The 13,667-nt window shown below is 41.0% G+C and overlaps 1 protein-coding gene across 2 annotated transcripts in view; it reads right to left on the bottom strand.

The window, feature by feature from the left end:
* Positions 1-13,667, bottom strand: part of ATG10 (autophagy related 10) — a 90,044-nt gene that overhangs the window by 29,607 nt on the left and 46,770 nt on the right. For both annotated transcript variants that reach the window (XM_055698600.1, XM_055698599.1), the window contains exon 4: positions 9,024-9,147. In XM_055698600.1, coding sequence (XP_055554575.1) covers positions 9,024-9,147 — 124 coding nt within the window. The remainder of the gene's footprint in view (positions 1-9,023; positions 9,148-13,667) is intronic.

Genomic DNA, 13,667 nt, shown 5'->3' on the forward strand with positions numbered 1-13,667 from the left:
ATGAAATGGTGGCACTCAAGATCCTTAGGGCAGTGAGGAAGGTACACAGCAAGCTCCACACCCTGGACTTCAGGAGAGCAGACTTTGGCCTCTGCAGGGATCTTCTTGGTAGAGTACCAAGGGATAGAGCCCTGGAGGGAAGAGGGGCCCAGAAAAAGCTGGTTGATATTCAAGGACCACCCCCTCCAAGCTCAGCAGCAACACATCCCAACAAAGAAGTCGTCAGGTTAAAATGCCAAGAGGCCTGCATGGATGAACAAGGAGCGACTGGACAAACTCAAACACAAAAAGGAAGCCTACAGAGGCTGGAAGCAAAGACAGGTAGCCTGGGAAGATTACAGAGAAACTGTCCAAGCAGTCAGGGATCATCTTAGGACAGCTAAAGCCCTGACAGAATTAAATCTGGCCAGGGACATCAAAGGGCAACAAGAAAAGCTTCTGTAGGTACGTCAGTGATAAAAGCAAGACCAGGGAAAATGTAAGCCCTCTCCAGAAGAAAATGGGACACCTGATTACCTGGGACATGGAGAAGGCTAAGGTACTTAATGACTTTTTTGCCTCGGTCCTCACTGTCAAGTGGCCCAGCCACACTGCCCAAGTCACAGAAGGCGAAGTCAGGGACTGGGAGGATGAAGAACCACCCACTATAATTTGAGAGCATCTAAGGAACCTGAAGGTGCACAAGTCCATGGGACTTGATGAGATGCACCCATGGGTCCTGAGAGGACTGGTGGATGAAGTGGCCACTATCCATCATATTTGAGCAGTCATGGCAGTGAGGAAGGTACACAGCAATCTCCACACCCTGGACTTCAGGAGAGCAGACTTTGGCCTCTGCAGGGATCTTCTTGGTAGAGTACCAAGGGATAGAGCCCTGGAGGGAAGAGGGGCCCACAGACTGGAAAAAGGGAAATGTAACTCCCATTTTTAAGAAGGGAAATAAGGAAGACCAAGGGAATTACAGGCCAGTCAGTCTCACCTTGGTACCTGGCAAGATCCTGGAGCAGATCCTCCTAGAAGATATGCTAAGGCACATGGAAAATAAGGAGGTGACTGGTGACAGCCAACATGGCTTCTCTACGGGCAAGTCATGCCTGACAAATTTGATGGCCTTCTATGACATGGTTACAGCATTGGTGGATGAGGGAAAAGCAACTGGTGTCATCTACCTGGACTTGTGCAAAGCATTTTACACTGCCCCACATGACATCCTTGCCTCGGAACTGGAGACACATGGATTTAACAGGTGGACTGCTCAGTGGATAAGGAATTGGCTATATGATCGCACTCAAAGAATTGAAACCAGTGGCTTGATGTCCAAGTGGAGACCAGTGATGAGTGGTGTACCTCAGGGGTCAGTACTGGGACCAGCACTGTTTTAACATCTCTGTGGGCGACACTCGCAGTGGGATCGAGCGCACCCTCGGCAGGTTTGCTGACACCACCAAGCTGCGTGGTGGTGGTCGACAGGCTGGAGGGAAGGGATGCTGTCCCGAGGGAGCTGGGCAGGCTGGAGAGCTGGGCCTGTGCGAACCTCATGAGGTTCAACCAGGCCGAGTGCCAGGTCCTGCACGTGGGTCGGGGCAATCCCAAGCACAAACACAGGCTGGGCGGACAGCGGATTCAGAGCAGCCCTGAGGAGAAGGACTTGTGGGCGCTGGTGGGCAAGCTCAGCATGACCCAGCAACGTGGCTCGCAGCCCAGAGAGCCGGCTGTACCCCGGGCTCTGCGTCACCCGCAGCCTGGCCAGCAGGCGGGGGAGGGGGCTCTGCCCCTCTGCTCCGCTGTGGTGAGACCCCCCGGCAGCGCTGCGCCCAGCCCCGGCGCCCTCGGCACAGGACAGACACGGACCTGCTGGAGCGGGTCCAGAGCCGGGCCACGAAGATGGTCAGGGGGCTGGAGCACCTCTCCCGTCAGGACAGGCTGGGAGGGCTGGGCTTGTCCGGCCTGGGGAAGAGAAGGCTCCGGGGAGACCTTCTGGTGGGCTCCTGATCCATAAAGGGGGCTTACGAGAAAGGTGGAGAGAGATGTTTTACCAGGGCCTGTAGTGACAGGACGAGGGGTGACGGTTTGAGACTGGAAGAGGGTGGGTTTGGGTAAGATACTGGGAAGGAATTCTGTACGGTGAGGGTGGTGAGATGGCCCAGGCTGCCCGGAGCAGCTGTGGGTGCCCCGTCCCTGGGGGGGCTCAAGGCCAGGCTGGACGGGGCTGGGGGCAGCTTGGGCGGGGGGGGGGTGTCCCATGGCAGGAGGGTTGGAGCTAGATGGTCTTTAAGGTCCCTTCCAACCCAAACTGTTCTATGATTCTGTGAATACGAGATGCCATACATACTTGTGATTTTCTGTTTTTTATTCAACCTGCAAAGAGAATCCAGAGGAAATCCAAATGGAAAATCTAGAACAACACACATTCTAATGCAAAATTTGATTTGCCACTCTAGATCTTGTTCTGTACACCTTTCTTTGTATCTGTGAATTTTTATAACACTTCAGCAAATCCAGATCATACACAGGAAATTGATGACTCTGACTCTAACCATTAATCTCATTTACAGAAATGATCAAATATTATTGAAGCATTAAGCATATTATAGTTAAATTTAGTTTTGTCTTCACCTCATGGATTTTATTACTTCATGTATGAGAAGTAGTGTATCTTCCATCATATATCAGTGTAGAATTACTTTCACTTCAGAGGAAAATACAAATAACATCCATACTGAAAATTTCAGTTCATATCATAGCAAGACCACAGACAATAAAATACTTCAGTAGTTAATATAGAGTAATTGCAACGTTTCAGATAGGAATAAAAAATTGATCTGGGCATTCTGATTATGCACTTATACATTGAAATATGTTTGGATTTACATTTCCCTATATTTTTCATTTTCTGCACTATTTTAATATATTTCACTAAGCTTTAAAGGAGTTTAAGTGTGCATTTTAAATGGAGTTAGCTTTCATACATGCTTCCAGGTACTGTGTTCCCGTACATTATTTAAATGACTAGATGGAAGGCCAGATGCAGCAAGAAATATTAAGTTATCGATACTTAAAATGGATGTGAGTTCAACTGGAGAAAGAAGACAGTCTGGATGGTGCGTTTCCCCACCCTCTTTTCTGGGATAAAGACCTGAAAGTCTGGTGCTTTCTTTCTCAATTAAAAAAAAAGAGAAAAAAAACAAACCACAAAAACCCCCAAACAACAACTACTCTAAGATCTTAAAATGACTGATAGAAGGACTGCTTGTTAGAGAGCACAAGGGAAAGAAGGACAGTTCGGAGGTTTTGCAGTCCATTTTGGTTTTGTTCCTGCAGTGTCAGAAGGTAAGTGTGGACAATAAAACCCATTTCAGGTAATCCGGCTGGAAGTGTGGTTTATGTTTTAAAACTCCTCAGTTTGTGTGAATTTGGTCATCTGCTTAGGATAATGTAAGTGAATCCACTTTATTTGCAAGCTCCCAGAGTTGCACAAAACACACATCTGTATTCTTTGGGCGCCCGTAGACCCCTTATTCAAGGGCTGTCACCATTCACGTGTTTAGCAGCCCTGTTAAACATTCTTGCAACCCACTGAGACCTCAAATATCCAGCTGTGCTGACAGAGCACTTTGTAATTGTTGCTGCTAGCAACAAGGGGCCACTGTGGCACCTGCTGAGCCAATCAGCCTCTCTGCTTCTTCTCTCTTTCCTGTGATGGAGCTGAACTCAAAGGGTTCAGCCAGAAAAAGCAGGCAACAGCAGCATCAAGACAAGAGAAGTGGCAGGAGAGGAAGGCAGAGCAATACATTAACTCACCATGCACCCACAATGACACAGCTGCTGAGGTGCTTGCAGCTTGTCCCAAGTCTTATCCCAAGTCTAGCTGGGAGCAGGCGTGCAGACAGTAAGTGAAAGTTTGTGGCTATATGTACCTTTTGTATAATCCATCTAAGTAATTACAGAGCATGAAAGGAAACGTACACCACACAGCAATAACTGCTTGTGGGTCGTGTGAGATTTACTGCACCTTTGTCTGAAGCTCCATGCCTGTAGTGCCACAAATATGGCATGCAACACATCATCAGCTCATCAGTAATAACCCAGGCTCTGCAAAATGCAGACTCTGATAAAATAAACTTGACATCTAGCCAGCAAGAAAGGCCAAAAGAGCCTGGGAAGTAACCAAGAGAAATGAGATAAAGGATAGGAGTCAAGAACTCTTTCAAGTATGGGTTCTGTTTCTGCCACTAATTAACTACGGGCTGGAATCAACCAGTTCATCTGCTTTAACAGTCAGCAAGAACAACTGCAACCTTTATAACCTTTCTATCACAAACTCGGATTTTTATTACTTAAACTGTCTAGACTACAACAAACTTTTCTGAGAAAAGGTTCTAGATGGTCCAATTGGGGTTAATTCATTTATATCACCACAGGTAAGAAATAATTAAAAAGCAGACAGTTGAGTGCCCCCCTCACAGCAGCAAGGTGTGGTCATTAAGACCACGTATGAGTCAGCTCCCAGCTGACTTGGCACCTTAACTTCTACAAAGGGCGGAAATTCTTCAGGCACACAAATTTTCACATACATTTTCAGGGAAAATTTTCAGGCTTCCCAAGTTACTGTTTACTAAGGGCTTTTAATAATTTCTTAGGTTTCCAATTAAAGGTTATTTGACTCTTTTGGTGAATGGGTGCACGAGTTGTATTGAGGCTTCATTCTGGCATATTTTCCAAAGAAACACTCTTATGAAACCGTTTACCACAAAAGAATAAAAAACCCTTACAGCTTGGGAGAATATCTGATTATACAAATTATTCAGTTTTATTTATGTCCAAAGCCAAGATAAAACAAGTTCATATGGGACACAGTCTTAGGAGGAGCTATCTTTCTGAGAAATGACATAGTGGTTACATGCTTTTGAGTTGAGGGAGTAAGTCTGTGTTCTGGAAAGTGCATCCACCAGGCCCAGTATGGTTATGAATACAGAAAGTCATGCCTTCAGGGCTGGAGGATGTTACATTATCTCACAAGCTCCCTCCCTCTAACCGCTGATTAGCACTTTTTTTATTGGCAGGGATCTATCTGTATATCAGAGCACAAAACTTATTTTGAGCAGGTCAACTTGAGAATCCCATTCCTTCTCTCTTTCCTAGAGGAGTTAGGCTGCAGTCCTTATTGACTCCCATTAGTTCTGCTCTTTTAGCGCTTAGCCGGCATTCATGATTCTTCCTCTACCTTTGTAGGAAAAATAAGAAGAGAGGTGTGAGACAAGCCATTATTTTCTTCAAATTCAGGTGATTCCTGAATGATGCCTGTGTCCACCTGTGATTGTGTTGCTGCTACCTCACTGTTGGTGCAAGAGGTTTTTTGAATGTATGGTTTCAGATGATGACACCTCAGGAAAAGACCCAAGTTCCTTGACATCTTAAAGACTAAGAAAAGGGGAAAATACTCTGCTGATTAAAGAAAGCTTACTGGACCTAGCTCAGCCCATCTGGCTGATGCCAGCATTGAAGGAGAAGGCTAATTGCCTATACCATCTGTCTCTAAGAGGGCTAATTGCTGACATCAGGTATCAGCAGGGGTTCATGCATTTCTCCAACTACCTATTTGGTAATCTCGGAAGCCAAAGAAAGAAAGAAGAGCTCCCATTTCTGAAAAGTATGGCATACATAAGACAGATTTTGGACAAATGACACCTAGTTCTCTGAGACTGAGGTATTGAGGAGCATTGTTCTGAGCTCCTGACACAAGCTAGGACTTCAACAGGTCTGAATTTAGGAATATATCCCATGGGGGAAATATTATGAGGTAGAGGAAAAATGTTTCTTACACATATCTAGTCTAAAATTATGTTCAGGTATCCTGTGATGTTCCCCAACAACCTTCCAGACAAGAGTCATCACGCTTAATCATTATATTCAGCTCAAATTTGTCCTTGCGCAGAAGAAGATCTTCCTTTAAATCTATTCCCAGAGACTACCAGAAAGTTTAGATGTCTCTCATAAGGTTTTAGTTCTGTGGCAATTAAAATGTCAAACCCTTACCTTACACTACGTTACATGTCGCACTACCTCTCCCCCAAAAAAGAGGTCTAAAGATGAAGTCTGGAAAATAAGTTATTTCATCCAATTTAGACACCAGCAAGGATAAAGATACAACTTTTGCCCTATTTGCAGGAAGAACTGAACTGTAATGTTTAAACACAATTGCTAGCAGAGAGCAGTGAAAACTGGATGTCCTCACTGACACAAGCTCCTGAAGATGCCAACCACACTGAATGTGACAGGAAAATCTCCCCTGCAGCTCTACTGGAAGCCTTTTTCCTAGGTGGGACTGCAAGAGACCAAGTCAACAGAAACTGGACTCACAGAGAAAGGTAGGATTTAATTATTTAGAACATTTAGAAATGTTTTCAAAGAGCCTATTTTGAAGAGTGCAGATTTGGAGAGGCTGACACCAGTTGCTACCATAACATACAAAGTGAGCAAGTGAATATTGCAAAACAAGCAAAACCACTTAGGTCGAACAGAATTGTTATTTCCTAGGCAGGCCTCGAGGCGTAATGGCCATTTAACATACTGCCATAGAGGAAGCAGAGTTCTGAATTCAAACTCTGTGCCCTGCTGCTGGGGAAGGCAAGATAGGGCAGGGCTGTGGAAACACTGGAAGGATTATAGCTCACCTCCACTCCCCCAACAAGCTCTAATTAACCTGAGGATCAGTATGGACAGGATTCAAGGGAAACCACGAACAGCTCACAAGAGACTTGTGAGAAACTGCTTCTGTTACTTAATCTACAAATAATCATAGGAATTTAGACTGGGAAATTGGTGTACGTCTCAGAAGATTCTTCCCTGATTATTTCAGATGAGGAATGCAGCGAGTATTACTAGTTGTCTGAGAAACAAGGTGAGGAGCCTACCACATGAAGACTATTACCTCAAAGGAAAAAAATCTCAGGGCATTACCTAGCCTAGAGTTTTCCTTATACCGGGTTCAGCATCAGACAAAAGATATTTTGCTCAGATATCTCAAGCGATTGTGAAAGCGATTGTCATCTGCTTGTTCCTGAAAACCCCATGTCGGGACCTGGAGACAGCACGGCACAATCAGGCAAATAACTTGCAGGGACAACAGAATTTTCCATTTTCAGAAGTACACTATCCATAATTAAAATCAGAGAATAATAGTTGAAAATATTATAGGAAAAGTAATTATTGCCAGCATTTCGTATCCTTCTCTCTTCAAGAGTCAGACAATGTTAAATGTTAAAAAACAATGTTAAATGTTGAAGAGAACCCAGGTGACTTTAGGAATTATCTAAAAAACAGTCCTTGTTTTCCATTGTGAAACGTTCCCAAGAAGTATTTTCAAACATAATTATACTTGTAGGAACAATTACGGATTTGTACTGCAAGGGGAGCTGTTGGCACATAATACCAGGATTGTGCATTAGATCATCCACTAGCTTCTGTAATATCCACTTCCAGCTATAAGGAGTCATGTTTCAACACCTCCAATTCCCTGATGCTGACAAGCTAAACAACTTGTTTTGTCTCTGGGAGCTCTTCTCTGGTGATTAACTGCTTATGGTGAATACTAATTATATGAAAGTACAGTACATTAGAAACAGTGTCCTATTTCCTCTACCTGCAGCGTCTCCATCCTCTTCTGTAGTGACACTGCACTATTAATTCAGCTAAACCCAAGAAGATGACATTTTTCAGGGCCACAAATAGGTTAATCTCTCTCTTACAGCAAAACTTTCTTTATCTTCCTGTCTGCACAATAAGTTTAAGGGCAAAACATTGCACATTTGTAAATGCCTGTAACAATTCTAGAAATAAATTTGCAGCAGGATGTGTGCAAATGAATTCTGTTGGTGGTAAAGGCGGAGCAATGTCCCCAGTTCCCCACTTCCCAGTTTGAAAATTTACCCCAAATTATCCATTCCTGAAACTGCACCTCAGACTAAAATCTTTCCACCAGGGAGTCTATGAGAATTTGTTCTTCAATTTTAAATTTGAAGTGCCTTTTAAAATGCTAACACTGCAAAATTAGAAACCATTAAACAATGTAAGCCAGAGAGTGATTAAATCTACCAAACACATTCAAAGCAGCTTAAGCTACTTTTTAATTAAATAGGAAAAGATATCACTGGCAACATTCAGACATCTTTATCTAGATAAAGTTAGGAGATTATTCAAAACACAAAAGATGCTGATGCTACCATGCAGGAGACTGAATGAAATGGCTTGGAGATTTCAATCCCTCCACCCTAGGTACACAGTCTTTGGGCAGAGAGGAACAGAGCACAGCCAGTGCTGCAGTGTGATCACTCTGCTGATTAAGTTAAGTGTCACCACCAGCGGCCTTGGAGGGAGACTGTGTGTTCCTCCTTCCTTTCTGACAGGATGGGGAGTGAAATCACAGTGGCTACAGCAACTGAGTAACAGGTAACAAGATGTATGTATCAGGGAGGAAAGAAGATCAGTTAGTGTTTCAGGAGCCAGTTTTAATAGACAGAAAAAGGCAACACCTTATCAATTTTGTTTTGTTTAAGCAGCAAATTTAAATACAAAAAACCAGCATACACTTTTAAAGGTACATTTAGACCACAGCCTTGTGGCTCAAATTCAGGCTCCAAAGAAACCGACACAGTTCTGCTGAAGCACTGTATGTAATTATGTCCTCTTATATTGCAGCCAAATTCAAAACTGCAGCTTTAAGTTTTTGTGTTAATTTAAAGAAAAGAACAAGAAAAATGACCAGCAGTTTTAGTCAACCACAGGCAAGACGCCAGGAGCCAAAGATCAGCCTCCTTCAGACTGAGATGATATCATCTACTCCAAGGTTCTGAAGCTCTGTATTGGGAGTATGACAAAATTTAATTGTGAACAGCCTAATCTCTTACTTTTTTACTACATATAATTATTACTCTGTTGCTCAATTTAATATAGAGTCTGTGTTCTTAACATCTATTGACCCAACATATTATTCTTCCTTTTGTTTAATAGAAGATTGGTCTTACCTAAAAAGCATGCCCTAAAATAAAGCACAGGTACTCTGTAGCTGCTGGAGTACAAGACATGATACTCATAGTGAATCACTTCTGTTGCACAAACTCCAGCTGCTTGAGAATCATCCAAAGACTCCTAAAACAACAAACATGAACACAGTAATACATCAGCTTTTGTATTTGCATAAAGGAAAAGTAGTTACTAATATTGTAATAAATTCAATAAATATACAGAACAGAAATAATGGCAATCATCCCTTTCACAGCATCACTCACTTAACTTTCAAAAGCCATTTATCAATACTAGCGAGAAAATCACAAAAGTTCAAAACCTACAAAGACATCTTAACTCCCGCAGCTGTGAACTATGCATTTGCAGAACTGAGGTCCCTCTAAGTGCAGGCTGTTTTGTAAACAAAAGACAAAAGCGCTCTAAAATCTTCATGGCACAACAACTGGTACAGTAAGGTGACTACAGCTGCATCCCTCTCATTACCTTTAGTATAGATAATTTTAAAAGTGTATCCTTAAGTAATCTGGTTTTCCTTGCCAAAAGACAAACCAGATGTATCCATGAAAATTCTTTGTTCTACCTTCTTGAAAGGCTTTTTGCCAGAGGTTGTTTTTGCTAATAATACTTCTAAAACTGAGATTATTTTTTCCTGTTAATGTATATTTAAAGTGTAAAGTAAGTAAAGTTTATTGTAGATTTGAAATAAATCAGGACAGAACGTTACACCATTGAGATATATCCCAGTTGCAGCATATATTTCCTTAGCATTTCAAATTAATATTCAAAGTAGTGCTAGTTCTAGTACCCAGTTGTTTTGACTTATCTAAAAATTATCAATACTCAACACCTCTGAAAATGGAACCATTAAATTAATAATGCCATTAAGATTGTTAGAATAAACTTTCCAAAAAGACACTATGGGTGTGGACTTGTTCAGTTTTCAAACCCCCAAATTTGCATGCATGAACTAAGCAACCATAATGCCCCACAGGTTGGGTGTGTATTTCCAACCTGACTATTGCCAAGCAACTGTGAACATTTTCTTCCTGTCTCTGTCCAAGCAAAATAAAGATTGATCAGGAAAGAAGAACCAGCATCTTTTGAACACCATCCGGACTTAACACACGAGAAACTTAAAGCTATTTTGCACTTTTATCTCACATCCTTAACTGAACTCAGTGATGAATTAATCTATGAAGAACTGATTAACTATAACAGTAATGACACACAAAATACTTTTTTTTTTTTTTTTTTTTGATAGCCCACATAAAAGTGATTTCCCCCAAATTTAGTGTATTAGACAACCAGATGCTGCTGAGGCACATGGATAGAAGATCACAAATGGCAAGCCCAGACCTTGGGAAGGAATCTTCAAAGAAAGTGCTCTCTATGTTAACGTAATTTTTAAAACTGTATGTGAATGGATACTAAAGACAACATGCCAGAAGGGACAGTGATGATTACTGTATCTGACTTCATGGGCCAGGTACAGTTAGGCATGCTATGTCCAGTTCCCACGTAAATGTATAACAGGCTAAGAAGGCAAGTTCTTTTCCCCCTCACAAATGTCATACCCTCTGATCAGATGTGATACTCAGATTTAAAAAGATCACTTCAGAAAAATGGAATTTTTTTCTCTATGGTAAGATGAACTTTCTTGAAAATGGATCTATTTTCAATGCTTTAGTGAGAATAGTAAAAGAAAGAACAGCAGCAGCCTGTGGAAAAAGAAACCAAAAAACAATTACAAACTGGCTTTTGAGTTCATAGAGGTGGGAAAGCATCCATATTCAGAACCGAACCTACATTAAAATTTACAAACCCCTTTTTGGATCAACCTCCTGGAATCAAAATCATACTGCTTCACAGACATCAATGTTTCATCAGATATTATGGTCTTGCCTACTGCTTAGTCACCAGTTTACCTTGCCCTAAAACTTCTTCTGGATATGGCAAGACTACCTGTTCATGTATTAAATACTACTGTTTTAGAAAAAAGTTGTATGTATACACTATTCTCCCACTTTCTGTATACAAGGGTAAAATGACTGTATACCCTCACATAAACACTGATACCTAATTTGTGACTACTTCAGACTGAATAACGAAGAAGCCATATTCTTCACTCTCTCCAAATAATTAGGAAAGGAAGTTAATACTAACTTAAAATGAAATACTCAAATCTGTATATCCTTAGGAAAACTTTAGAAAGTTTTAGAAAACCACTGCTTAGAAGTATACTTAGGTATACTCAGAAGGTCATAAATTAACCTAGGAACAACTGCGTCATTAAGAATTCAATTTACTGGGTTAGCACAAGATTTCAGCTGGTAAAAAACTTCCACCTTCAATTGCTGGCTTAGGAAAAGGAAAGCAAAGGAGAGACTTTCTGATTTCATTGTTCTTTGAGACAGCCATTAAGAAATCTTAAGAATTCCTGCCATTACCAGACATACATTAGATGACTGAGTACTTCCCAAAATATCCTATTACTTCCAGAGAAAGGTGGGTTTATGCAGAAGTGGCCTTCCCAGAAGACACACATAGTTTGACGGCAGGAGAGGCAGTTGAGAAGGGAAGAAGACAGCTTTGCTGCTTTACTCTTCTGGATAGCAGTACATGTGGACACATTTATTCTGGATTATCCTGGATTTTTTTTGACTGATAGTTTAGGCAGTTTCTGAAATCAAGCATTCAGCTGAATGCAAAGCTCAAAGAAGTTTTAAAACTGACATTATTCTGCTCTGTAACAAAATGTACTTCAGTCTACTACAAAGTTTCAACACTCAAAGTTAAGTTTCTGAAACTCAGTCTTTTTCTGCTGTTTCTAGTGACAAGTGGGTACACTGTATGTGTGATTTGCATACAAAGGCAGATAGCTGAATCCTTCTTAGGGCTGCCTCTAATCCCCTTTCCTTTCAGTATACAGCAGTTTCAAGACTTCTTACAGAAAAAGATACAGCATTGATGTGTAATCCTGTACTTCACAGTCTCTGTAAGTACAATGCACAGTATTTATGCAGAGAAACTACATTTTGGAACCTAAAACTTTTGATGATATCTCTCTAGCTGATGAGATTAACTTTGCTGATGAAATGAATAAAATGAGTACAGTCATTTTAGGTGATCTTTAGAACATCTAAAAATCTGTGCTTGGCTGAATAAAGCGATGGAGCCTCAGAGAGTTTTATAACAGCCCAGAAGAAGGGATTTATTTTTCACTCTTTAACCAACTACTGACAAAGCCATAAATATAAAACACGGGTATGATTTATATAAAAAAAATCACAACAGAATTTTATTTTTATCTACTTTATATGATATCCTGTTGAAATTTTTCCGTCAAATAATTGTTCTAGTTTCCTTTTTTATGTATACTGTTGTTTTCTTTTTAAGCTAATGCTGAATCTTAATTACTATAATAGACAATATTGAAATAAATTTTAACTTTGCAAGATTTTGTAACTGCTGCAAAACATTCACACATACACACCACAGAACAAATTCATAATTTTGTCTAGATCTTGTAAAGACAAAACAAACATACTCGCATTTAAAAAAAACCTGAAATGTTAACAAAAAAGGGGGTTTGACAAAACTGCAATCATTAGAAATGCTATGAAGTAATTTGATTTCTCAATTTTTTGTTTCTGCTTTGCAGATTTCCTTGCATGCTTGCCATGCTTCCAGTTAAAACTGTGAATCCAGGACTCTCTGACTGTTTCCTAAACAAATAGGGAAGTTGTCATCAGGAAGCATCTGTTCCTCAATTGCTCTCACGTAAAACCATTCTCATGCTATCATAATGGACTACTGAGCAGATGTTTAAAAGTAATGTATGTATTAGAAAAAAGATAAGCAGCAACTACCTAATTAATTACATTAGTTCCATCATAAATGAGTTATCACTAATTTTAATTGATACAAAATTGTTCTCAACCTTTAAGTACCCCCTGAACAAATTAAGTTGATTTGTTCCTTTTAAAATGCTACTTTATTTAAATCAATAGATAAGAAATTATGCCGCATGTCATTCTAAAGGCAAAATAATATATTTGTACTATTCTTACTTCTCCTGATGAAGAAGGCAAGTTTAACACCCTGGTAACAAGCTAATTGGCAGCAGTAAAGAGTTAATAGCATGTTTTGATACTCTTTAGTAGTAACATTGCTCCAGACTGAAAAGCAGCAGGAAGGTATGGGTTAAGGCAGGTGACCTTCAGACTGGGAGGGCTTCAGAAGAAGGGGAAGGGCCAGGGAAGTGATGGACCAGGTAAACTGAGGAGGTGACAGAATTACCTAATAAAAAAGGGATTTTCCTGTGCTGACACAAAACATTTTCCTCTCTCCACCTCACCCACAGAGGCCAGCTAAGACAGCCATCCTTGCTCAGCCCAAATTCCCTTTGAAATGCTTAAGTAGGCCCTAACACCCTTTTTGGGGGAAGAGGTAAGAGAAGTGGTTTAAAGAACAGTGGGTACATATCTCCTGGATCTCAAGTCACTCCCATGTTCCTCATCTCTTCTCCTGCCATCTTGACCTCTACTTCCTCCTGCTGCAGGCCAGCCTCCTGAGATATTCTGCAGGAGCAGGGCAGGACTGGGCTTCAAGGAGGCAAGGGAGAAAAGGTGACTCAGGCACAG

The sequence above is a fragment of the Falco cherrug genome, chromosome Z (assembly GCF_023634085.1).
Source record: "Falco cherrug isolate bFalChe1 chromosome Z, bFalChe1.pri, whole genome shotgun sequence".
Classification (NCBI taxonomy): domain Eukaryota; kingdom Metazoa; phylum Chordata; class Aves; order Falconiformes; family Falconidae; genus Falco; species Falco cherrug.